We start from the raw sequence: 24,056 nt of genomic DNA on the forward strand, positions 1-24,056 counted from the left end.
TCTGTACATCAAAGGACACTATCAAGGGAATCAAAAGAAAACCCACAGAATGGGAGAAAATATTTGCAAATCATGTATCTGATAATGGATTACTAGCTAGAATAAAGAATGCCCACGACTCAACAATAACAGAACCCAATCAAAAATGGGTGAAGGACATGAATACACATTTCTCCACAGAAAATACACAAATGGCCAATAAGTACAGGAAAAGATGCTCAGCATCACAAGCTATTAGGGAAATGCAAATTAAAACCACAATGAAAGGAGACATCCAATAAGACAGCTATAAGGATACCCTTTAGGATAGTTATTTTAAAAAGAAGAAAATAAAATAACAAGTATTATAGAGGATGCAAAAAAACCAGAACCCTTGTTCATTGGTGGTGGGAATATAAAAGAATGAAGCTGCTATGGAAAACAGTTTGGAGTTCCTCAAAAAATTAAACATAGAATTATCATATGATGCAGTAATTCTATTCCTTCATATATACCCAAAATAACAGAAGGCAGAACTCAATTATATACTTCTACAATAATGTTCGCTGCAGTATTACCAAAAGTCTCCATCAACAGAGGAATGGATAAACAAAATGTGGCATATACATACAATATTATTCAGCCATAAATAGGAATGAAATTCTGATACATGCTATCACATGAACCTTGGAAATAATGTGTGATTCCACTTAACACGAGACACCTAAAATAGTCAAATTCAAAAAGAGAAAGTAGAATAGAGGTTGCTAAGGGTTAAGAAGAGAAATGCATTACTTTAATTGCACACAGAGTTTCTGTTTGGGGTAATGAAAAAGTTTTACAAGTAGACAGTAGTGATCATTACACAGGATAGTGAATTTACCTAACCCCACTGAATTACGTGCTTTAAAATGGTTAAAATTGTAAATTTGATTATGTGTATGTTACCATTAAAAAAATTTAGAAATAAGTACCCAAAAGCCTTCACACCACATGTGGTGAGCCTTTTGTTCCTCAGTTGAGATAGTGGTAACAGAAATTACTTAGATAATACTTTTTGAAACCTTGGTTGGTAGTGATGCCCAATAGCATCTCCTCTCCCCCTACCCCAACACACATCCACACACAAAATACACTCAATACCCTATCAAATACCTAGAATTATATTTCACAAAGGATTACACAACCAATAATTTCACTAACGATGCAGTTTATATCCTCCCATACTGACAGATAAAAACACATACATTCTCTAAGCGCAAAGCTTATATTCACAAATAACTCTCTGCTTAAAGTCAAAATTTCAATTAATAATCACAATGGGAATTTAGTTATTTAATGCAACTACTAATCTAACGTCATCAACAAAATCTAAGCAGTTTTATCACAAAACCAGGGTTATATTCAGTGGGCATGCATTAATAATCTATACAACTTTAACATTACACCAGAAAATGAACTGAATATATAAAAGTTCCCTTGATTTTTGGTGGTTTTCAAATTTCATGGCACAGATTACAAAAAAAAAAAAAACCCTGTAAAAACAGATTTTAAATATTTTCAATAAAATGGTAAAAAATTGAATATATACCTTTAAGTTTTCATACCGGGCTGAAGATTTAAAACATCAAGCTGGCCCCAATCTGTCAAAACTGACAGATAAATATTTACAATGACTAGACAGACTTTAGTTACAAAGGTACTGGAGGTCTACACCCTCCTATCAAAAACCCTTTAGGGTTAATTTCTCAATGCAAACATGTCTTTTTAAATACTGTGATATATAAAGTTGGAAACATACCTAGAGTCTGGAGAGAGATGAAATACAACACACAAGTCAATCTTATTTCTGACCTGTCAAAAAAGCCTTCTGGCTCCCAAACACCCAACATTGTCCCTCAGCATAAAAATTAAGAACAGTAGAATGACTTTACCCTACTGGCTGACGTTCTTCTACAGAATTATCTTTCACTACATATCAAAGCAGGGCTCAAGCTCCATTAACCTTCTACAGAGTGTAGTTAGAAGAGCGCCAAATTTATAAACTGATGTGGCAACCCCAAAATGATATACTTTTCCAATGGAAACAAACTTTTTTCCATTGTTCTGTGTGCCATGTTATTCTTGAAACTTATGTGGCTACAAATAAGAAAAAAATTAGGGAAGTTCTGAACATATCTTGTACTTTTCATCAAGGCTAAAGTGCAAAATATCTCCATTATCTCTGGTATTTTAATGGGAAAAAAATCACATATAATAAAGGAAATGAAGTGACAGCAGAACTAATACAAAAAAAGCACTCTCAAATATATACCTGAAGACTATATTTTACTACCAATTTAATTTTTCTTTCTTCAGCAAAATCTGTCAATGAACCAAGTTCTCATAGAACTTAAGATTTTGTTTGATTCTTTCCAGGACCAGAAATTCCAAAATTACGGGGAAAAAGAATGGAAAAAAAATAACATTGCATGACAATGGACACTAAGTTCATAAAGAACTTCTTTTTAAAATGAGATATTATGGAAGAAAATACCATGAAAAGAATAATCCTATGAGAATTGTTTTTAAGGACAGTAAATTTGAGCCTTGGGTCTTCATGAAGATACTACAGTTTATATAGAAAACTATAAATATACAAGACTCCGGGGGAAAAAAAGTCAGAATACATATTTAACATTCTGCATGATTAAAAATCGTTTAAGGGGAGCGGGAAAAGGACAGCCAACTGAATCTTATAAGAATACAGAAAATGAAAAACTCCTGGGTCAAAAGGGTGCTCCAAGTGGAACCACACTTTGTGGGGAAAAAAAAAAAAACAAGAAATTTTAGATATATTTTTTTAAAGGAAAGAAAAAAATACTGAATAATTGCAATCCCTTCCAAAAAGGAAATCTTAAATTAAGGGGAAAAGATTTGAATAGCGTAAACGAGTCTGGCTCAGAAAGAAAATTCAACAACATATCCAAGATCTGTCCATAAAAGTAATGCCAGTACATCTTTAATATTAAAGAAATAGGCTATAAAAAAGTTCAGTCTCAGAATTGGTTTTTAAAAGCTCATTTGTGCTCCTTTGTAGGTGCGTAGTAAAGTTCCATGGGTTTATTCACTTTCCAGTATTTCTCACTGACCAATTCCAAAGAGAAAGAGCCATTTAATACCTAAAACAAAAAAGAAAGAAATAAATTATGAAAACTGCACAAACTACAATAATGAAATGAAACTAAAATTGAAGTCCACAGAATCTTTTTTTTCAATCTTAGGAATAACTACTTGTTACTTAACACTGTGTTACGATTTTTTACATTATTTATTAGATTCTACCCCACCACTTGCCACTTAGTTGGTCAATGTGCTCCCAGTTTCAACAGCCTATTATTTTAAATACTCACAGTGAACTGGCCACTGGCTGTTGCTATATAAATGGTATACTGCTTCTCACTGGCTGTATCAAGGTTCATCTGGTTTGATTCACCTTTGCTTCGAAGTTCTTCTAAAGCTAACCTCACAGCCAGATACTTGGATAAGTGATCGACAGTGGCGTTACCAGAAGTCTTTATGTATCTAGAAGAATAAATAATTAAAAATTTCATATCTAGAGTATGCCAATGAGAAAAATGTACTTAAATTATAGAACTAATACATTTCTTAAAAACTAAGTAAAATGGAAATGTCTCAATTGTTGACAAAATAATATCAGAAATCTACTGCTCTACAATCTAAATTTCCTATTGGTAGGCACAGAAGAGGGAAAAGTAAACACTCAATATCTTACTGTCAGTCCACGAAAGCTTTACCTACCTTACCTTCTGCAAAATATGATACACAGTGACAAAAATCAAACAAATACACAAAGCACTAAGGGGGAAAAAGGAACAACATATCCCCCAAACCTGAATGACCAGAATCTGCTGGCTATAGCAGCAACAGAAACAGAATAGAAGCTAATTTCTTATTGTCTAAGAATTAAAATGTCTTTTTAAGACTAAGCATAGAAATGTTCATTTGGGCCGGGTGTGGTAGCTCACACCTGTAATCCCAACATTTTGGGAGGCTGAAGCAGGTGGATCACTTGAGGTCAGAAGTTCGAGACCAGCCTGGCCAACATGGTGAAACCCCATCTCTACTAAAAATACAAAAATTAGCCAGGTGTTGTGGCGGGCACCTGTAATTCCAGCTACTCAGGGGAGGCTGAGGCAGAAGAATCGCTTGAACCCGGGAGGCAAAGGGTGTAGTGAACCAAGATGGCGCCACTGTACTCCAGCCTGGGAGACAGAGCAAGACTCCATCTCAAAAAAGAAAAAAAGAGGCCAGGCACGGTGGCTTGCGCCTGTAATCCCAGCACTATGGGAGGTCAAGGCAGGCAGATCACAAGGTCAAGAGAACGAGACCATCCTGGCCAACACGGTGAAACCCTGTCCCTACTAAAAATATAAAAATTAGCTAGGCTTGGTGGCACGAGCCTGCAGTCCCAGCTACTCAGGAGACTGAGGCAGGAGAATTGCTTGAATCCAGGAGGCAAAGGCTACAGTGAGCTGAGATCACGCCACTGCACTCCAGCCTGGTGACACAGCAAGACTCCATCTCAAAAAAAAAAAAAAAAAAAAAAAAAGTGAATTTGAGGATTTCTAAAGCATAATATATCATTCAATCCCTCATTCAATAAATATTTGATGCTTATCTGTACTCAATGGCAGGCAGTGTGCTGGAGATACGGTGGTAAAGTGCCATTCTTGCCAGCATGAGTTTTAGAACCTATTGGTACTCTAGTATCATTGTTGAGAAATTTGAATGGGCCCCTTTACCTTCTTTACCAAGGAGAGTCATTCCTTTCAGATGTGCAACTTTGGGTGGAAAGCATGAGGGAGGAAGGAAGAAAAGAACAATCTAGGCAGCTAGTAACTGAACCATCACAATCAATGGGATGACAAATATTGCTCCTACTTCTTACACAAGACTGCCTTTTACCTCCAAAGTAAACATTCTGAATTTAGATAATCTGAAACTAATCCACACACTTACCTTGTCTGTGCACTGTCATCTTTTTCCATAAGTGTGGGATGAGGCCTGAATACTAATTCAATTTCACTAGCACCATCCATTACTGGATCAATTGCCATTGCTGCATTGTTATTATCAAGCTCAAGCCCAGAATCATCAGATGTTTTGGTCCGTTTGTTACTAGGGCCAGCTTCCTGATTGCTATGTGTGGAGGCATTACTACAGTGTGAACTGTCACCGTTATCTTCTGCTCCACTACCATTTTCAATCTGTTGTTTCTTGCCTCGCTGCAGTCTAGTCAAGAGGGAAAAAAGGATGCATAAAATTTACTTTTAGGCCTTTAAAGCAACAAATCTGAAACATGTTTGCTACTGAACTTTAGAATTCCAAAACATACTGGTAACTGAATTTGCTCTGAGTTGGATGACATTGTTTCCCACATGTTCCTGAAAGGTCTAAAAACATCTCTCTCACTCACAGGCAAACATTTAAATAATTTAACAACTGTTTCTATTCACTTAATAATTCTACTGGCCAGGCATGGTGGTTCGCACCTGTAAACCCAACACATTGAGAGGCCAAGATGGGAGGAGCTTGAGGCCAGGAATTTGAGACCTGCTTGGGCAACAAAGCAAGATCCTGTCTCTACCAACAACAAAAAACGTTAAGTAGCTGGGGGTGGTGGTGCACCTATTATCTCAGCTACTTGGGAGGCTGAGACAGGAGGATGGCTTGAGCCCAGGAGTTCAAGGGTGCAGTGAACTAGGATCACTCCACTGTACTCTGGCCTGGGTCAGAGTGAGACGCTATCTCTTAAAAATAATTTTCTTTATTAAACAAAAGACTTTAAGAATTAATTGACAAATCTTTATATTGTGGTCCTTTTATGTCATGAGGTTATAGGTCTGAAGAAAGGCATGATTCAGATACGAAAATGTAAAAGTTCTTAGGGAAGATATTTATGCCTCTTTAAAGAAATTCTTAAGGAAACAAAATTTAAGAAGAATAGTAAGTACTTTCTCCCTGCTGACCTTCCTCAAAGTCAGCTAAGGCAATACAAAATGAATCTGAGGAAAATGTGATGGTATCTAAATAACCAATGTGGATACAGAAGCTGCTCTCTAACAAGCTCAGACACTAAAACTAATTACCGGGCAAGGCGCTTTATATATACAATCTTATTTACTCTTCAAAACAACCTGTCAAGGCAGTTACCATTACTGTCATTTTCTAGTTGAGAAAAGCAAAGAAACTCACGTACAAGATTAAATAATTTGCCTAAGGTTATACAGCTAGTAAGTGCCAGAGCTAGAGCTAGGATGTGAACCAGACCACATTATTTCTACCACATTGCCTGCCTCCCTAACTTTATAGATAAAAAAAAAAAAAAGAAGAAGAAGGAATATATGATAAAAAAGAAATATGAAAGAATCCCTTGCATTTGTAAGAATACTGTCATTATGTTTATGGCCAGAACAAGGAAATAACAGTCCAATAGTTAGGAAAGATGCTCAAGAACTCATGCTCCAAAAAAAAAAATCCTGCTTGTAAAATTTATAGATCATTGCAAAACTAACAGGGGATGACCAGTATGTTAAATAACAAACTATGATTCAAAAATATATAAGCACACATAATGGAATATTATTCAGCCCTAAAAAGGAAGGAAATCTTACCACATACAATATGAATAGACATGCTGAGGTCATTTAAGTAATATAAACCAGGCACCAAAGTACAAATACGTAACTTGGTGGCCTATAGTCAAGTAAAAAGAGAAATTAATAATAGTAAATAACAACAACAAAAAACCCAGAAGTCCAAATACTGCATGATTTCACTCATGTGAGGTATCTAAGGAAGTCAAATTCATGAAACAAAGTAGAACAACAGTTACCAGGAACTGGGGGGAGGGAGAAATGAGGAGTTAGTGCTTAATGGATACAGGGTTTCAATTTTATAAGATGAAAAGAGTCATGTAGATTGGTTGCACAACATTGTGAATGTTCAGCTTTGAGGAGCTGATCATTAAAAAAAAAAAAAAAAGAATGTACTTAACACTACTGAACCTACACTTACAAATGGTTAAGATGGAAAATTCTGTTATATGTCTTTTATCACGACTTTTGGAAAAAAAGGTATGAACAGGCTAAAATAATGGGAAGAAAAATTAATAGCACAACATAAAGACGAAAATATCTTCTAAAATCCACAACTAAAGCAAATGAAAAGTTATTTTAGTTGATCATAAATTACAATGACCTAACAGGTTTATTAAGACTCAATATATTTATTTTTATCCCATACCTCTTTCCAAAAAAGGACTGATGTGACAGAGCTACATTAATGTAACTGCAGGCAGTGTTTAAAGAATAATGTTCATATAAAGAACATTAATAATCTATTATATCCTACATTTATCAAATCACATCTATGATACTACATACTGTCCTGAGGGTAGCATTTTAAGAATGACACCAATCTTGAGTGTCATATGAGGAACAAAAAAGAAATGAGGAATGTGAATATTAAGCCTTTGGAGGGACATGTATGAACATATATCTATATAAAAGTATTTGAAAACACAGAAGTAGAATCTGAAATATATGTAAAAGTCAACATAAGCATTTCAACATAAGACAAACCCACACTGCTGCACACAAGAGACTAATTTTAATTCAATGTAAAGGAAGAACTTAAAAATTCACACATCGATAAATACTTACTGAGCAGCTACTACTTTAAGCCAAGCATGGTTCTAAATAATGGTGTTAATAAGAATCAATGATACTGACATAGTCTCTTCCCTCTTAGGGGTCATATTCTAGTGTAGCAGGTCACACATCAGAGATTGATATGTGCTATGGGGAAAAAAATGAGGCAGGGAGGGTAAGGAATTATAGAGTCCTAGAATGGAAGATGACAACTTAAGCAGATACCTGCTAAGAAAGTGAGGTAGTGTGCCATGTGGATTATTTGGAAGAGGGTTCCTGAAATACAGTAGTGTAAGTACAAAGGCTCTGAGGCAGAAGAATGCTTGGTGAGTCTGAAGAACAATAAGGAAGCTGTAATAGAGTTGCCAACAAAAGAAAGGAGTGCCTATCACACAGCCCCACCACTAGAAATGTACAAGTAAAACCAAAGGAATATTTGCAAGGAGAGTCCTGCTTTTAGTAAAAGGTTAAATTGAACAACCATTAAAGTCCTTCCAACTCTTAGGAATGTAAAATTCTTTTAAAAATAAATATATTTAACATTTAGTACATTATACTTTGGTAAACAGAGTGGTAGGTCAGTTTAATACTGTTAGAAGGGAGCACATCTTTTAACCTTTAAGTCAGTGGTTTTTGACCTTGACTACACTCCAGAATCATCTATGGAACCTTAAAAGCAGAAATGCCTGGACCCTGATTACTGGGACGGGGATGATGCCTAAAGCTTTGAGATTTACAAGTTTTCTGAGTGAGTCTGATGTTCAGCCAAGGCGAAAACCACTAAACTGAGATGGGGCTTTACTATTATCTCCTTCTATGGAAAATAATGATTCTCCTTGAGGCCTGAATAAATCAGACGATAATGTCAGAGAGGAAAAGAAGATGAGGATAGGGAAAATGCCCACCTGATATAGGGTCTTAGAAACCATCATTAAAGTCTTTTGGTTTTTAGCCTGAATCTGAATGTGAATAGAAGCTATTAGAGGGCTCTGAGCAAAGGAAAACCATGATCTTCCTTTCAATTTAACAGTTATCTCTGGCTGCTGTGCTGAGAATAGACTATGTGGGAGTAAGCACGGGAAGTAGAAAAACCAGTTGGGAACTTATTTCAATACATCAAATGAAAGACTGTTGTGGCCTGAATGAATCTGGATATACTATGGAGAAAGCAAAAGATATTTATTTATTTACAGATTGGAATACACGATGTGTGAAAGAGATTTAAAAGCGACTCCAAGGCCGGGTGTGGTGGATCACGCCTCTAATCCCAGCACTTTGGGAGGCCGAGGCAGGCAGATCACAAGGTCAGGAGTTCGAGACCAGCCTGGTCAATATGGTGAAACCACGTCTCTACTAAAAAATACAAAAATTAGCCAGGTGTGGTGGCGTGCGCCTGTAGTCCCAGGAGCTGAAGCAGGAGAAATGCTGGAACCCAGGAGGCAGAGGTTGCAGTGAGCCAAGATGGTGCCACTGCACTCTGGCCTGGGACAGAGCAAGACTCCATCTCAAAAAAAACTCTAAAGTTTTTGGCTTAAGCAAGTAGAATGATGGAGTTGCCATCACCCGAAATAAGTAAGAATGAAAAGAAGTAGGGAGTAAGTTCAGTATTCATCATGTTAAGTTGGAGATGCTTATTAGATACCCATAAGGAGATGTGTCTAAAATTCAGGTAAGTCCAGGCTGGCTATATAAATTTGGGAGTCATCAGCATACAGATGGTAAATAAAACCATAAAACTGAATAGGATAATTTGGAGACAGATTTTGACAGAAACAAACACTGGTCTCTGGGACACACCATCTTTAACAGTTAGGGAAACTGAAATAAAAAGTACAAAAGAAACAAGTAAAGGAACAGTTAATGACATACAAAGGTAACCAAGAGACGATGGCCTCCTGAAAGCCAGGTGAAGAAAATTATTTAAAGAGAAGGGAGAAATTAATTGTGTCAAATGCTGCTAAGTAAGATGTCTCAGAATCAGCCATTAGATGGCACAATGAAGAGATCACTAATAACACTGATAACAGCAATATGATGGGGTGGTGAGGATGAATGTCTGATTGGAGGAGGTTCATAAAAGAATGGGAAAAGAATTGGAGATACAACTCTTTCAAGGAATTTTGCTATAAAAAGAAGAGGAGAAACAGAATGGTAAGTTGAGAAAAAAGTAGGTACAAGAGAGATTCTAGTATTTTTAATGAAATACCCTATTATGCCTGGAGGCATGTATTATACCTGCATGAAAAGTAATCATGCAGTACAACTATTTGTTACTGTATTTTAACTTTTTCAAACAGTAAATTTAATTGTTAATAAAGTATTCAGAAAAATAGCTACCCTCTCTGACCCTCTTTCCCATATACCTGTTCATGGCCTGTATCTTCAGTCCTTCCTCAATGCTGTGACTGAGTGCTTGCTGATTATTGTGCTTGTTGATCCTGGCTAATACTCTCTCTTGATGAGCTTCATACTCATCACGACTTGGATAAATTTTGCTGATGAGTGCATCAAAGTTTGGGTCTGGCCTTAGTGATCTTTTGGAAACTAGTTTTTTCCGACAGGTAGGACATTCTTTGTTGCTAAATAAAAGGAGGGGAAAGCAAATGTAAACAATGCTAGTATCTTTGGACTAAGACAAAAATATCTGGCTTCTGGATATTCACCTTAATTCCAATACCTTTAATAAGTCACAGAAATGTAAACCGATTAACCTGAATTTCCTTGAAACTCTGACTAGTGGGTAAGCAAGATTCTGGAAACCTCAAACACTCTATACCACTTGTCAAAAGAAAAAATTTGAGTATTTCCAAAGATAATTTATAAATAACCATCTTAGAAATAAAAATCTATTCTCTTCTAATTTAAACTGCCCCTTTCCAATATCCATGCTTTGCAAGAAAAAAATACCCACTAATATATATGTTAATTTATATATAATAAATTATTTTATAGAAATAATACTTCCATAAGTATATTATTTTATATACTTAAGTGGAAAAATCATGGTTTTACGCTTTGTAATTTCCTCAAAACAAATACTCATCCTATGAAGTGTCTAAAAATCAGTGATTTCAATACAAAGATTTTCCTACAATTAAAACTTACACTTCAGAAGGATTTCTAGTTCTCAATCACTTATAGAAAATGTATTTCTCGACTGGGTGCAGTGGCTCACGCCTGTAATCTCAGCACTTTGGGAGGCCAAGGCGGGTGGATCACGAGGTCAGGAGTTCGAGACCAGCCTGACCAACACGGTGAAACTCCCCCTCTACTAAAAATAGAAAAATCAGCCAGGCGTGGTGGCACATGCCTGTAATCCCAGCTACTCAGGAGGATGAGGCAGGAGAATCGCTTGAACCCAGGAGGTGGAGGTTGCAGTGAGCCAAGATCGTGCCACTACACTCCAGCCTGGGTGACAGAGTGAGACTCCAACTCAGGAAAGGAAAGGAAAAGGGAAAGGGGAAAGGAGTAAGAGGAAAGGGGAAAGAAGAAAAAGAAGAAAGGAAAGGAAATGTATTTCTCGGCCAGGTGCAGTGACTCATGTCTGTAATCCCAGCACTTTGGGAGGCCAAGGCCGGTGGATCACCTGAGGTCGGGAGTTCAACATGCTGAAACCTGGCCAATGTGTTGAAACTCCGTCTCTAGCAAAAATAATAAAAAAAATTAGCCGGCCATGGTGGCACAAGCCTGTAATCCCAGCTACTCTGGAGGCTGAGGCAGGAGAATAGCTTGAACCTCCAGGAGGCGGAGGTTGCAGTGAACCAAGATTGCACCACTGCACTCCAGCCTGGGCAAGAGCAAAACTCTGTCTCAAAAAAAAAAAGAAAAAGAAAAAGTATTTCTCACACCCTGGAAAGCATTTTCATGGTACAATTTAAGTACCTAGTATAATAACTCTTTTCAACATACCCACTTCTAAGGGCTGTGATGATGCAGTCTGCACAAAAACGATGTAAACACTCCTTCGTAGTCATGGTGTTCTTCAACATATCCAAACAAATTGGGCACATTAATTCACTGTGTAGACTTCGAGGTGAAACCACAATTTCTAAGCCATCTGTTATTGCCTCCTGTAAAAGAGTCACTTTAAAATTAAAAGCTACTTAATTTTTTATTATGGACAAGCTCAAACATATAAAAATACTGGAAATGGTAAAAACAAACATTTATGTACCCATCACCCAGCCACTGCCATTGTCAACTCACAGCTAATTTTGTTTTGGCTATAATCACCTACAGCTTCCCTCAGCCCCACCACCACTATATTATATAAATGCTCTTACTTTAATGCTAAAGATAACATATTCATGTATTTAAAAGCTTACTAGTGGGAAATTAGCCTGGTATAATAAAAAAACATTGAATTTGGAATCATATACCTTAGGTTAGATCTAGTTCTAGTCAAATTAACTAGCTTAGTCTAAATAATTATTTAACATTGCTTTCTTACCTGCAAAATGAGAAAGTTAGGGCTAAATTAACCCTTAGAAAACATCCATCTTCAAAAATTACACCATTTTCACAATAAATTATGTTTCATGCTGACCATGAAAATAAGATTCCAATAAAAGTAGTCTCTAGTTTATAAATAGCTTAATAGAATTTCATTTTAAAATACTTTTGAACCCTGAAAATTATTTTCCACAGAGCAATTTTATACAAAGTAGTCAGCTTCTCACACTAACCCAGAAGCTGATTTATACCAGAATATATCCAAAGTATAAAATGTATTGCTACATCTAACTGTCATGCCTAAATATGTTTCTCTCCAAAATGCATCTGGAGTTCCAATGTAAAATTTCAGGACTTATCTCCCCTGCTGCAGAGTGATTAGTGAATCCTACTTGGTTCACTACCCTCTCCACAAGCTGGCAGTGAGAACATAGATTACTCAGCTCTAAAGCCACCAATATCAACTCCTATGGATTGAGGAGAGTTCTAGTACGGTGAGAATTGTAAAGCAAGATGCAGGTATAAGTAAGTGGCTTTCAATAGGTTCCTGTGTTTCCTGTTTCCACTGGCAGTCCATCATACTTGTGCTTTCTTTATATGGTCAAAGATGGATTACTCCACAAAGAAAACCATAGAAACTATACCTATTGTTCATAAAGGGCTCAAGTATTAATAAAATATGCTTGTGAGGTTTCAGCTTCTCTATATAAATATACATAAATACACAAATATGAATATACAAATATGAAATAAAAAATTTTCTTTTTCCCTTAGTTTAACACTTAGACAAACTTGATTTAGGAAACTATCACTCAGAGTATATTGATGACCCAGAGAGTAATCAAGTCGGTTCTCCTCTGCCTCTTTAGAACATGCCTAACAAAATCCCAACCCTGGATAAATTCAACCATCTATGTTCTCCGCCCGGGCTGTACTTGTGCAGATATGTAGCACTGTAGGGGAAGAGAAAAAGGGAAAACCACCTTGGTATAACTAAAAATTTCACCAGCCTCATATGGGTGTTCAACACTGCTCAGCAACTGGTTAATCTAACAAACTCGCTTTTCCTTTCTATACATTATTTTACACCTTTTCTTCTATCTGCTGACCTTTTTCCATCTTCACGTTCGATAAACTATCTTACCTCAATTTATTGAGGTATTTCATTAAAAGACAGTTCCTTCATTTCCTCTGTATGAAATCTATACATCATCATCTATCTCTCGTTACAAGGAGAAACTATACCTTGTCCTATCAAAGGTATATTCCTTTGTACCCTCTCAAAGGGATTCTTCTTTTGATTATTCTATCTGCTCTCTGATTTCAGCCATCTCTCCTTCTCCATTGAAACGGCCTAAGAGATTAGAGTCTCAGCTTGGGCTGCGGCATAGTAAAACATGAATGATGCATCCTAGAGCTGTGCAAGGGGAGAGAGAAGATGGGCACTCTATCTCCAGTTTGTTTTTTTTTCTTTGAGACGGAGTTTCACTCTTGTTGCCCTGGCTGGAGTGCAATGGCATGACCTCAGCTCACTGCAAACTCCACCTCCCGGGTTCAAGCGATTCTCCTGCCTCAGCCTCCCGAGTAGCTGAGATTACAGGCGCCCACCACGGCCGGCTAATTTTTTGTATTTTTAGTAGAGACAGGGTTTCACCATGTTGGTCAGGCTGGCGCAAACTGCTGACCTCAGGTGATCCACCGGCCTCAGCCTCCCAAAGTGCTGGGATTAGAGGCGTGAGCCACTGTGCCCGGCCTCTATCTCCATCTTATAAACACAACTGAAAACTCAATTTCACATTGGTCCCCAGTTTTTACTCCATTTCTCAGCTCCCCTGCATAGCTGAATTTCTCTGAAGAACTGCCTATTCATCTTCTGTCACTTCTACCCTCCCCTTACTGGGCCATATATATATAATTATCATATCCTTGATTCATCGTGTGAACCAATGATGAGAATGCACCATGATTCCATTCAACCCTCAACCCTGTACAATCTACTCAGGTGAGCTTGCTCTTGTCAAGGTCACCAAGTATATACAGTCGACCCTTGGTATCCATGGGGGATTGGCTCCAGGAACTTCCACAGATATCAAAATCCTTGGATGCTCAAGTCCCTTATAACTTAGGCATATTCTCCCACGTACTTTAAATTAGGAATCCCAACCCTCAGGCCATGGACAGGTACTGGCCTGTTAGGAACCAGACCACACAGCAGGAGCTGAGCAGCAGACGAGGAAGCATTACCGCCTAAGGTCCGCCTCCTGTCAGATCAGTGGTGGCATTAGATTCTCATAAAAGTCCGAACCCTATTGAGGATTGCACACGCAAGGGATCTAGACTGCATGCTCCTTATTAGAATCTAATGCCTGATGATCTGAGATGGTGCAGTTTCATCTTGAAACCATCCCCCACCCACCCACCCCCGATCCATGGAAACACTGTCATCCATGAAAATGGTCCCTGGGGACTGCTACTTTAAATCATCTCTAAATTACTTGTAATACTTAATACAATGCCCGTACAGCACCTCATTTGCATGGATTCAACATAGTACTTAGCACATGGAAAATTCAAGTTTTAGTTTTTGGAACTTTGTGAAAACTTTTTTTTCCTGAATTTTTTCAATTGTGGCTGCTTGAATCCACAGATGCAGAACCCCATATATGTGGAGGGCCAACTGTATTGTCAACTCTAATTTACACTTGTCTAACCTTCACCTTATTCAGCCTGTCACTAGTGTTAAACACTTTAACTACGTCCTCCTTGAAATAATTCCTTTAGCTTTTTTTTTTGAGACGGAGTTTCGCTCGTGTTGCCCAGGCTGGAGTGCGATGGCGCAATCTCAGCTCACCACAACCTCCGCCTCCCAGGTTCAAGCGATTCTCCTGCCTCAGCCTCCCAAGTAGTTGCAACTACAGGTGCCCGCCACCATGCCTGGCTAATTTTGTATTTTTAGTAGAGATGGAGTTTCTCCATGTTGGTAAGGCTTCCTTTAGCTTTTAAATCCCTCCCCCCTCTCAAATACTGTTTTTCCTTCTTTTTCTCTGGATGTTCCTCTCAGTTTCCTTCACTGGTTCCTTGTCCATTACCTAATGTCTAAATGCTGAAGCAGCTCTGGATGAAATTATAGGTCCTCTGCTCAATTCTCTGGATGATTTTATCCATTCCTATTGCTTAAAATGTGCTGGCTGTCAATCCCTAAAATTTTATATTTAGTCCAGACTAATATAAAAATCATCTCTAGCTGGCATCTCTGCCTGCCTGTTGTATAGGAATCTCGAAATTAATCCAATGTTAAGCATGTTTATTGCCTTCAAACCTGCTCCTCCCTTAGTCTTTGCCATCATCTCAAAACAGTCTTCTTTGGTGCCTTATCGGTACTTATTACAGCAAGGAGGACTTGCCCAACTTTCTACAACTTCTCGCATGTGAATTTTATAGATATTTACTTGTTCAATGTCTATAAAGTCCATGGTTGGTGCTACATCTGTTTTACTCACCACTGTTTACCCAGTACCTACCACAAAAGCTTGTATAGAGTATTCAGATTATTTGTTCAATCAATGAATAAAGTGTTAACAAACATACAGAAGTCAGGAATGATTGAATATAAATTTATTATTACTGTATGTTCTATTTAAGTTTTCATGTTCTAAAAATGTATCCCAGTTTACATGTCTCATATGCCCTTTGGCAGTCATCTTAGTCATTACCTGAGGTGTTCGTTGTAACTCATATAAACTGAGTTCCCATGTTTTGCTTAATGGTTGAGTTCCGTTTGTCTGCACAGCCTGAGACATTGCTGGAAATAAAAAAGAGAGAAAAACAATTTTAGTATTTGAAAGGGAAGTGCTATGGTCTGAATGTATGTGTCCCACCAAAATTCCTACGTTGAAATCTAATCTCAATGCAGTAATATTAAAAGGTGGGGACTTTGGGAGGTGATCAGGTTATGAGGGCCCCACCCTCATGAATGAAATTAGTGCTTTTATAAAAGAGGCTTAACGGAAACTTTTGGCCCTTCCAGCATGTTCGGACACAGAGAAGTAGCTATAAGGAATAGGCCCTCACCAGATGCTGCATCTGCTGGTGCCATGATCTTGGAATCCCCAGTCTCCAGAACTGTAACACATGTCTGTTGCTTATAAATTATCCAGTCTAAAGTATTTTGTTATAGCAGGCCAAATGGATTAAGACAGGAAGTAAATCTCAAAACTGATTTTTAGTAATTGTTAATCTTGAGAATAAAAACAAATTATTCACTGGTTCTCAAAAAATAAAAAGAATAAAAACTCAAGAATCTTTTACACTTATAAATATGAACTACTTGACAGTAAAAGCCTACTGACTTCCAAACGCCTAAGAGCTGGCATACAGGAAGTACTTAACATATCAAAAGTGCTTAATTACTACTGAATGTATAGAAGATTATCTTAACCCAAAACAATAAATATTTTTATGAAATTCACAGTCATAGAACTTAGAACTAAATCAGGAAAATTTCAGATTCTTCAGCATAGCTATCTAGTCCAACGCTGCCCAAGTTAAAATATCTACTTTATAGCACTTTAAACCACTAGTCATTCTGCTCTACTTTCACAGCTTCACTCATGAAAAATTATCTTCAGAAAGCTCTTCCTAATGTTGAGACCCAAACTGCTACCTATTCATCCTATAGCTGTCCTCTGAAGACAAACTAATAATAATAATAATAATAATAATTAGTCTATAATTTTTCTACATGACAGTCTTTCAAATATTTGGAAAATGGTATCATATCCCACCTGATTTTCCTTTCCTTTTGGATAAATATCCTAGTTCCTCCTATTGTTCCCCATTTGACACCATTTCAAAGTCTCCTCACCACCCTGATTAATTTCGCCTCCTTTCCTGATATAAATGAACTGAACAGCATGAGACCAACTTCTCTGCTTGTCTTTGAGTAGGGGGACATCTAGTATAAATGTGGGAAAGAGGGTTGTAGATAAAAAACTCACTCCTGTGGGGCACAGAAAAATGAAGTGGCCCCAGTCATCCAAGTATTTAGTAAATATCTATCACTAGTCAAGCAGAACTGCCCCAGGGTCCTTGTCTAGAAGGAAATGCATGCAAATAGCTCAACTACAATCGATAAGACAAAGTCTAAGCAGAAATATAGACAACAATAAATGGAATTATAGAGGTGGATTGGGGAATTTAAGGAGTTAAATAGGCTTTGGCAGAGATGAAATAAACCTTAAAAAGAAAGGCATTATCAATCTAACAGAGCTTAAAGGAAAAAAAATAAATATATTAATAGAGATTACTATAGTGGAATGGAAGTATAAAAGAGGGTTCAAAGCAAATTACAGCACCATGTATGGGCATGCTTGTGATTGGAAGATATTAAAAGTTTTAAACAGGGCCAGGTGCGGCGGCTCATGCCTGTAATCCCAGCACTTTGGGAGGCCGAGGCAGGCGGATCACTTGAAGTCAGGAGTTCGAGACCAGCCTGGCCAACATGGTGAAACTCAGTCTCTACTAAAAATACAAAAATTAGCCAGGTGTGGTGGCGCGCATCTGTAATCTCAGCTATGTGGGAGGCAGAGGTAGGAGAATCGCTTGAACCTGGGAGGTGGAGGTTGCAGTGAGCTGACATCATACCATTGCACTCCAGCCTGGGCGACAGAGCGACACTTAGTCTCAAAAAAGGAAAAAAAAAGGTTTAAACAGGAGAGTAACATGATCAAATCATTCACAAAAACTCAAGTAGTATAGAAGGTAGAAGACTAGAAAGCAACTAACAATAAAATCAGTGAGAGAAAGTTGTTAAAAACCTGTATGATATAAACTATCTGAACTAAAGCAATTAAACATGGACAGAGAGACAATTAGACCACTAAGTGATATACAAGACACTGGTATAAGAAAGAAGGGTCAAATATGGCTCTGAGAAAGCAACCATTTTTTTATTAAGAGAGAACACAAAAGAAAAGTATGCATTAGAAGAGCAGTACAGTTGCTACACACACTGAGTTCCAGTTACAGACCACTAAAGTAGAGTGGTCCAGTAGATGGTGGGGGGAAAAAAAAAATTCCCATGCTTCCCTGAAGACACAACATGTCCCTCATTCCTGTACTCTGGAGCTAACAGTTAACAGACTGGTAATCACAGAGTTTGATTATACAGTCATAGGCCCTAGCTACCATTTTATAAGTATTATTAGACACCTACTATGGCAACCCTCTCTTGTGAATCAAAGTGAAAGCTGTAAGCTTCTCCTGGTAGAATTCCTGCTATATGCATTCTTACTACAATCTTAAATTATTGCACTTAGTAGGCTAGATGGCACAATTTCTCCAAGGATGATTTCTAGTTACCTCAGCTATTATGAAGAATTTGGGGCACATCAAAGGTAATACAGCTCAGAGAAGCTCTAGAAAGGAAAGGAAAAAAAGTACCAAATATACAATGGCCTTGTGTGACCAGCATGCCAAGGTCTCAAATTAAAACTGACTTGAAAACAGCATCCCTAAAAGATTCTCTTGCTAAAGTCAGAAGGGGGAAACAAAACCCCTCAAACTATCTGAAACGTGCCCTCCTTATGCATCTAACATTATCATGCTTTACTACCGCCATCAGCATATATTCCTTTTGTTCTTCTCTACTGCTTCCCCCAAAATCCTAAATGAACTATCCTTTCCTAAGGTCTTCTCCCCCAAAACAACCAATGACCTAATACTCATTTAAAATTGCTACAATGCTGCTTCTAGTGGTAAGCCAACACAAACTGAATTAAGGCATGGTTTAAGGCTAACAGTTAAAGCCAACAGATAGCTAGAAGACGACTTAAAGACTGGGGAGGTACGGTGGCTCACAGGACTGCCTGAGGCCAGGAGTTCAAGATCAGTCTGGGCAACACAGCAAGACGCCATCTCCACACAAAAAAAATTAAAAATTAGGTGGGTATGATGTCGTGTGCCTATCGTTCTACACACTTGGGAGGCTAAGGCTGGAAGATCGCTTGAGCCCAGGAGTTTAAGGTTTCAGTGAGGTACAATTGTGCCACTGCACTCCAGTCTGCAGCAACAGAGTGAGACCCTGTCCTTAATTTTTTTTTTTTTTTTTTTTAAGGAAAAAACATTAAAAAAAAAAAAAAGTTGGGGCAGGGGCAGGCACAGTGGCTTACACCTGTAATCCCTGCCCTTTGGGAGGCCGAGACAGGTAGATCACTTGAGTCCCAGAATTTGAGACCAGCCTGGGCAACACAGCAAAATCCCCTCTCTATAAAAAATACAAAATGTTAGCCAGGAGTGGTGGCACACACCTGGAGCCCCAGCTACTTAGGAGGCTGAGGTTGTAGTGAGCTGAGATTACACCACTGCACTCCAGCCGGGGTAACAGAGTGAGCTCAGGTATCAAAAAAAAAAAAAAATATATATATATATATACACACACACCTAATAATAGTGACTAGAGTAAGAAAAAGAGTTGGCCTGTAGTCCCAGCTACTCAAGAGTCTGAGGCAGGAGGACTGCTTGAGCCCAGGAGTTTGAGGCTGTAGGAGAGACCCTGTGTGGGAAGGGAGAGGGAAGGAGAGAGAAAGTGAAGAGTGGAGGGGAGAGACATGAGAAATTGCCATCAAGACTTTATACTGTGGAACAGACCCAAAGTTAATATAATAAAAACCCTGGCTGTCTTCTTGTTCATAAGCTAAAACATAAAATACAGGACTTATAAAAGAAAATTAAAATGGAAAATTGCAAATTTGGATAATCTCCAATATGTAGCTGAAAACATTCAAAGAACCTGAGAAAACTGACAAAATACAAACTAAAACAAACATACAGCCCTTCGAATAAACCTAGCTATCAAAATAATTTTTAAAAATCAAAAGATATTTTATCCTCTAAGAATTAAAGACCTACTTATAAGATATTAGTAGATAAAGGAAGCAGAAAAATAAGAGGCTCTGTTCCATATTAGCAAACAAAGAAGCAGGGGAAAAAAACAATGGCCAGAGTCTATCCAATGATGCTGCTTTGAAGATGACTCTAGTTGTTGAATTTGAGGTGAATCATGTATAAATATAGATGGCCAGCTTCTATGTAGATATTAGGCTAGTGCAAATTAATTGTGGTTTTTGCATTGTTGGAATTCACTATTTGATACTGGAATACATTCTTCAATGCGGTTATGTTATACATCATTTTAATGGGCATTTCTCACTTTATTTTTTTTGCTAATGAGTTATTACTTGCTGTTTATGTGTATTTTAGACTATGGAAATGGAGTTAGACAAAAAACAAATCTGAGTGATTTTCTTATTCGAGTTCAAAATGGTTTGTGAAGCACTGGAGACAACTCTCAACATCAACAACGCATTCCACCCAGGAACTGCTAATGAACATACAGGGCAGTGGTGGTCCAAGAAAGAAGTTCTACAGGCCGTGTACGGTGGCTCACGCCTGTAAACCCAGCACTTTGGGAGGCCGAGGAGGGTGGTGGATTACCTGAGGTCAGGAGTTCAAGACCAGCCTGGCCAACATGGCAAAACCCTGTCTCTACTAAAAATAAAACATAAAAACAATTAGCCAGGCATGCTGGCATGTGCCTGTAATCCCAGCTACTGGTGGGCTGAGGCAGGAGGATGGCTTGAATCTGGGTAGCAGAGGTTGCAGTGAGCCGAGATCATGCTACTGAACTCCAACCTGGGCAACAGAGCGAGACTCTGCCTCCAAAAAAAAAAAAAAAAAGTTCTGCAAAGGAGACAAGAACCTTGAAGATGCAGAGCATAGTGACCAGCCATCGGAAGTTGACAACAACCATCTGAGAACAATCATAGAAGCCGATCCTCTTATAACTACACTAGAAGTTACCAAAGAACTCAACGTCTACCATTCTATGGTCGTAGCATTTTAAGCAAACTGGAAAGGTGAAAAAGCTCGGTAAGTGGGTGTCTCATGAGCTGAGCAAAAATCAAAAATAGCACAATTTTTAAGTGTTGTCTTCTCTTATTCTACGCAACAACAATAAACCATTTATCCATTGGATTGTGACTTGTGACGAAAGTGGATTTTATTTGGTAACTAGTGATGACCCGCTCAGTGGTTGGACTGAAGCACTTCCAAAGTTCCAAAGCACTTCCCAATGGCAAACTTGCACCAAAAAAAAAGTCATGGTCACCCTCTGGTGGTCCGCTGCCGCTACAGCTTTCTGATCCACTACAGATCCTGGCAAAACCATTACATCTGAGAACTATGCGCAGCAAATCGATGAGATGCACTGAAAACTGCAATGTCCGTGGCTGGCATTGATCAACAAAAAGGGCCCAATTCTTATCCACAACAATGCTCAAATGCACGTCACACAACCAACGCTTCAAAAGTTGAAGGAGGCCAGGCACCGTGGCTCACACCTGTAATCCCAGCACTTCGGGAGGCTGAGGCAGGTGGTCACCTGAGGTCAGGAGTTCGAGACCAGCCTGGCCAACATGGTGAAACTCCCCATCTCTACAAAAAATACAAAAATTAGTCAGGCGTGGTGGCACATACTTGTAATCCCAGCTACTCAGGAGGCTGAGGCAGGATAATTGCTTGAACCCAGGAGGCAAGAGGTTGCAAGTGAGCCAAGATTTCACCACTGCACTCCAGCCTGGGCAACAAGAGCGAAACTCCACCTAAAAAAAAAAAAAGGTTGACAGAATTAGGCTACAGTTTTGCCTCATCCACCATATTCATCGGACCTCTTGCCAACCAACTACCACTTATTCAAGCATCTCGACAATTTTTTGCAGGGAAGACACTTCCACAACTAGCACGATGCAGAAAATACTTTCCAAGAGTTCACTGAATCTCAAAGCATGGATTTTCACACTACAGGAATAAACAAATTTATTTCTCATTGGCAAAAATGTGTTGATTGTAATGGTTCCTATTTTGATTAATAAAGATGTGTTTGAGCCTAGTTAGGATGATTTAAAATTCACAGTCCAAAACCGCAATTACTTTTATACCAAACTAACACATGTGCCATTATTTCTAACATATATCCTACTACAACAAAATAAATCTTTCAGAGAACTAAAACTACTCAGGAGGAATTTCTAAAAATCCATTGGAGGAATTTCTAAGAATTCCAAATGTTAACCCATGTCCCAATCTGTAACTGTTACCCTAGGACCAATTATAAGCAGAACACTCCTTCTGTCTACTGAACGCTACCCTGGAAAATTAAAAGGAACTATCAAATAAAATACTCTGAAGTATTATTCTTCTAGAGATACTAGTTATCTTCCACATAACCAAATTATATCTGATTTGGATATCTGTACTCCTGTGGCAAATAAGACTTAGGAGTGATTGACAAGTCAGCTGCACTTCCAGAATTTCCTGGTACCATTTGGAAAAACTACAATCTTCATGACTTTGCAGAATTTTCTAGTTCTTCCTTATCTTTCTGTTAAGTCTGCATTAGAGTAATATGTTCTCTGGTATCTATAGTCTTAAATACTACCACATGGATGCTATCTTACCAGATAGTACAGCAGGTGATCCCGAGACCAAAAATAGGGGCAAAGTCTCGCAGACTGCCAAAATCATTATCTCAATTCTTACGAACATGTCACTAAACAGATACGCTCTTTGAGAATTAGTGTCTCTTTGCTTTAGATCAGTATACATCTTCATGTAAATTTAATTTAAATTCACTCTGCCCCAAAATTGTATTTAATCTTTCCTCTTCTGTTTAGTGAGAAACTATATTTCTGCCTGTGGTTCCCCCTTGCCCAAACCAAGAATGTGAAATACATTTAGCTTCTGTTTTTCAGATCTCAATGAAAAATGATTTCAATGAACAATATTTGAGAGTCGCCTATGTATAGATACTAACAAATACACAGAGTAGAGAAAGAGGAAAAGAACAAGAATGGGTGACCAAGATACAGTCTGAAAAGCTGAAGAGTAGAATGGAAGCCAGCAAAGAAGATACAAAGTGAGGTGCCACACAAAATGATCTTAAGGATTTTTTCCAGTGACAAGAATGTGCTCCCTAGATCACAACAGCCTAAATAATCTTTGTCACACAACAGAACAAGATCTAGGTCTACCATGGGCCTATCAAAAGACAAAATTATGACAAGTTTAAAGACACAATTGGCTTTTTTTTTTTTTTAAGATAGAGTTTCGCTCTTGTCGCCCAGGCTGGAGTGTAGTGGCGCGATCTTGGCTCACTGCAACCTCCACCTACCTCCCGGTTCAAGCAATTCTCCTGCCTCAGCCTCCTGAGTAACTGGGATTAAAAGGCGCCCGCCACCACGCCTGGCTAATTTTTGTACTTTTGGCCAGGATGGTCTCAAACACCTGACCTCAGGTGATCTGCCCACCTCAGCCTCCCAAAGTGCTGGGTTATAGGCATGAGCCACCACGCCCAGCCCACAACTGGCTTTTATTTGGGCTCCTGGAATTGGACAACATCTCATTTTATAAAATAAAATGACTTCCAATGAGAGGAGAGGAGGTTGGCTTTAAAAGAAGAAAAAGTCTGAAGAAAGCAGAAACAGTACAAAAAGCAGACTGATTGTTTCAAAGATGCTTTCCTTTAAAAGGTTAAAACAGGAACTTCCTTATTACGAAGACTCAGACTGACTATAAACTCCTATTTTTTAGAAAACTGGCCTATTTCCAAGTTTGATTATGTGGCACTTAGCACAAGTGACTCCATTCTGGTTTGTTCTGATCTGGTGGGGTCCAGTGCAAGAGGCTAGTCTAGAACAATAGCCTCCATAAATGTTTCACAGGCCCAATTTCCAATTACAGCTCATTAATTATACTTCTGAATAAAAGATATGTCTCTACTAAAAATATAAAAAATTAGCCGGGCATGGTGGCACCTGTAGTCCCAGCTACTTGGGAGTCTGAGACAGGAGAATT

General features: G+C 38.3%; 1 protein-coding gene across 2 annotated transcripts in view; it reads right to left on the reverse strand.

The window, feature by feature from the left end:
- Positions 1 to 1,172: 1,172 nt before the first annotated feature.
- Positions 1,173 to 24,056, reverse strand: part of RNF2 (ring finger protein 2) — a 55,400-nt gene continuing 32,516 nt past the window's right edge. Inside the window, exons 2-8 of one of the 2 annotated variants that reach the window (XM_050765728.1) lie at positions 21,681 to 21,805; positions 15,860 to 15,948; positions 11,604 to 11,764; positions 10,058 to 10,273; positions 5,002 to 5,274; positions 3,372 to 3,543; positions 1,173 to 3,140 (exon numbers count right to left, since the gene is read on the reverse strand). In XM_050765728.1, the coding sequence (XP_050621685.1) occupies positions 3,039 to 3,140; positions 3,372 to 3,543; positions 5,002 to 5,274; positions 10,058 to 10,273; positions 11,604 to 11,764; positions 15,860 to 15,946 (1,011 nt within the window). In that variant the 5' untranslated portion in view covers positions 15,947 to 15,948; positions 21,681 to 21,805 and the 3' untranslated portion in view covers positions 1,173 to 3,038. The remainder of the gene's footprint in view (positions 3,141 to 3,371; positions 3,544 to 5,001; positions 5,275 to 10,057; positions 10,274 to 11,603; positions 11,765 to 15,859; positions 15,949 to 21,680; positions 21,806 to 24,056) is intronic. The other variant, XM_050765725.1, reaches the window with a different exon arrangement.

This window comes from Macaca thibetana, chromosome 1, assembly GCF_024542745.1.
Source record: "Macaca thibetana thibetana isolate TM-01 chromosome 1, ASM2454274v1, whole genome shotgun sequence".
In the NCBI taxonomy this organism is placed as follows: Eukaryota; Metazoa; Chordata; class Mammalia; order Primates; family Cercopithecidae; genus Macaca; species Macaca thibetana.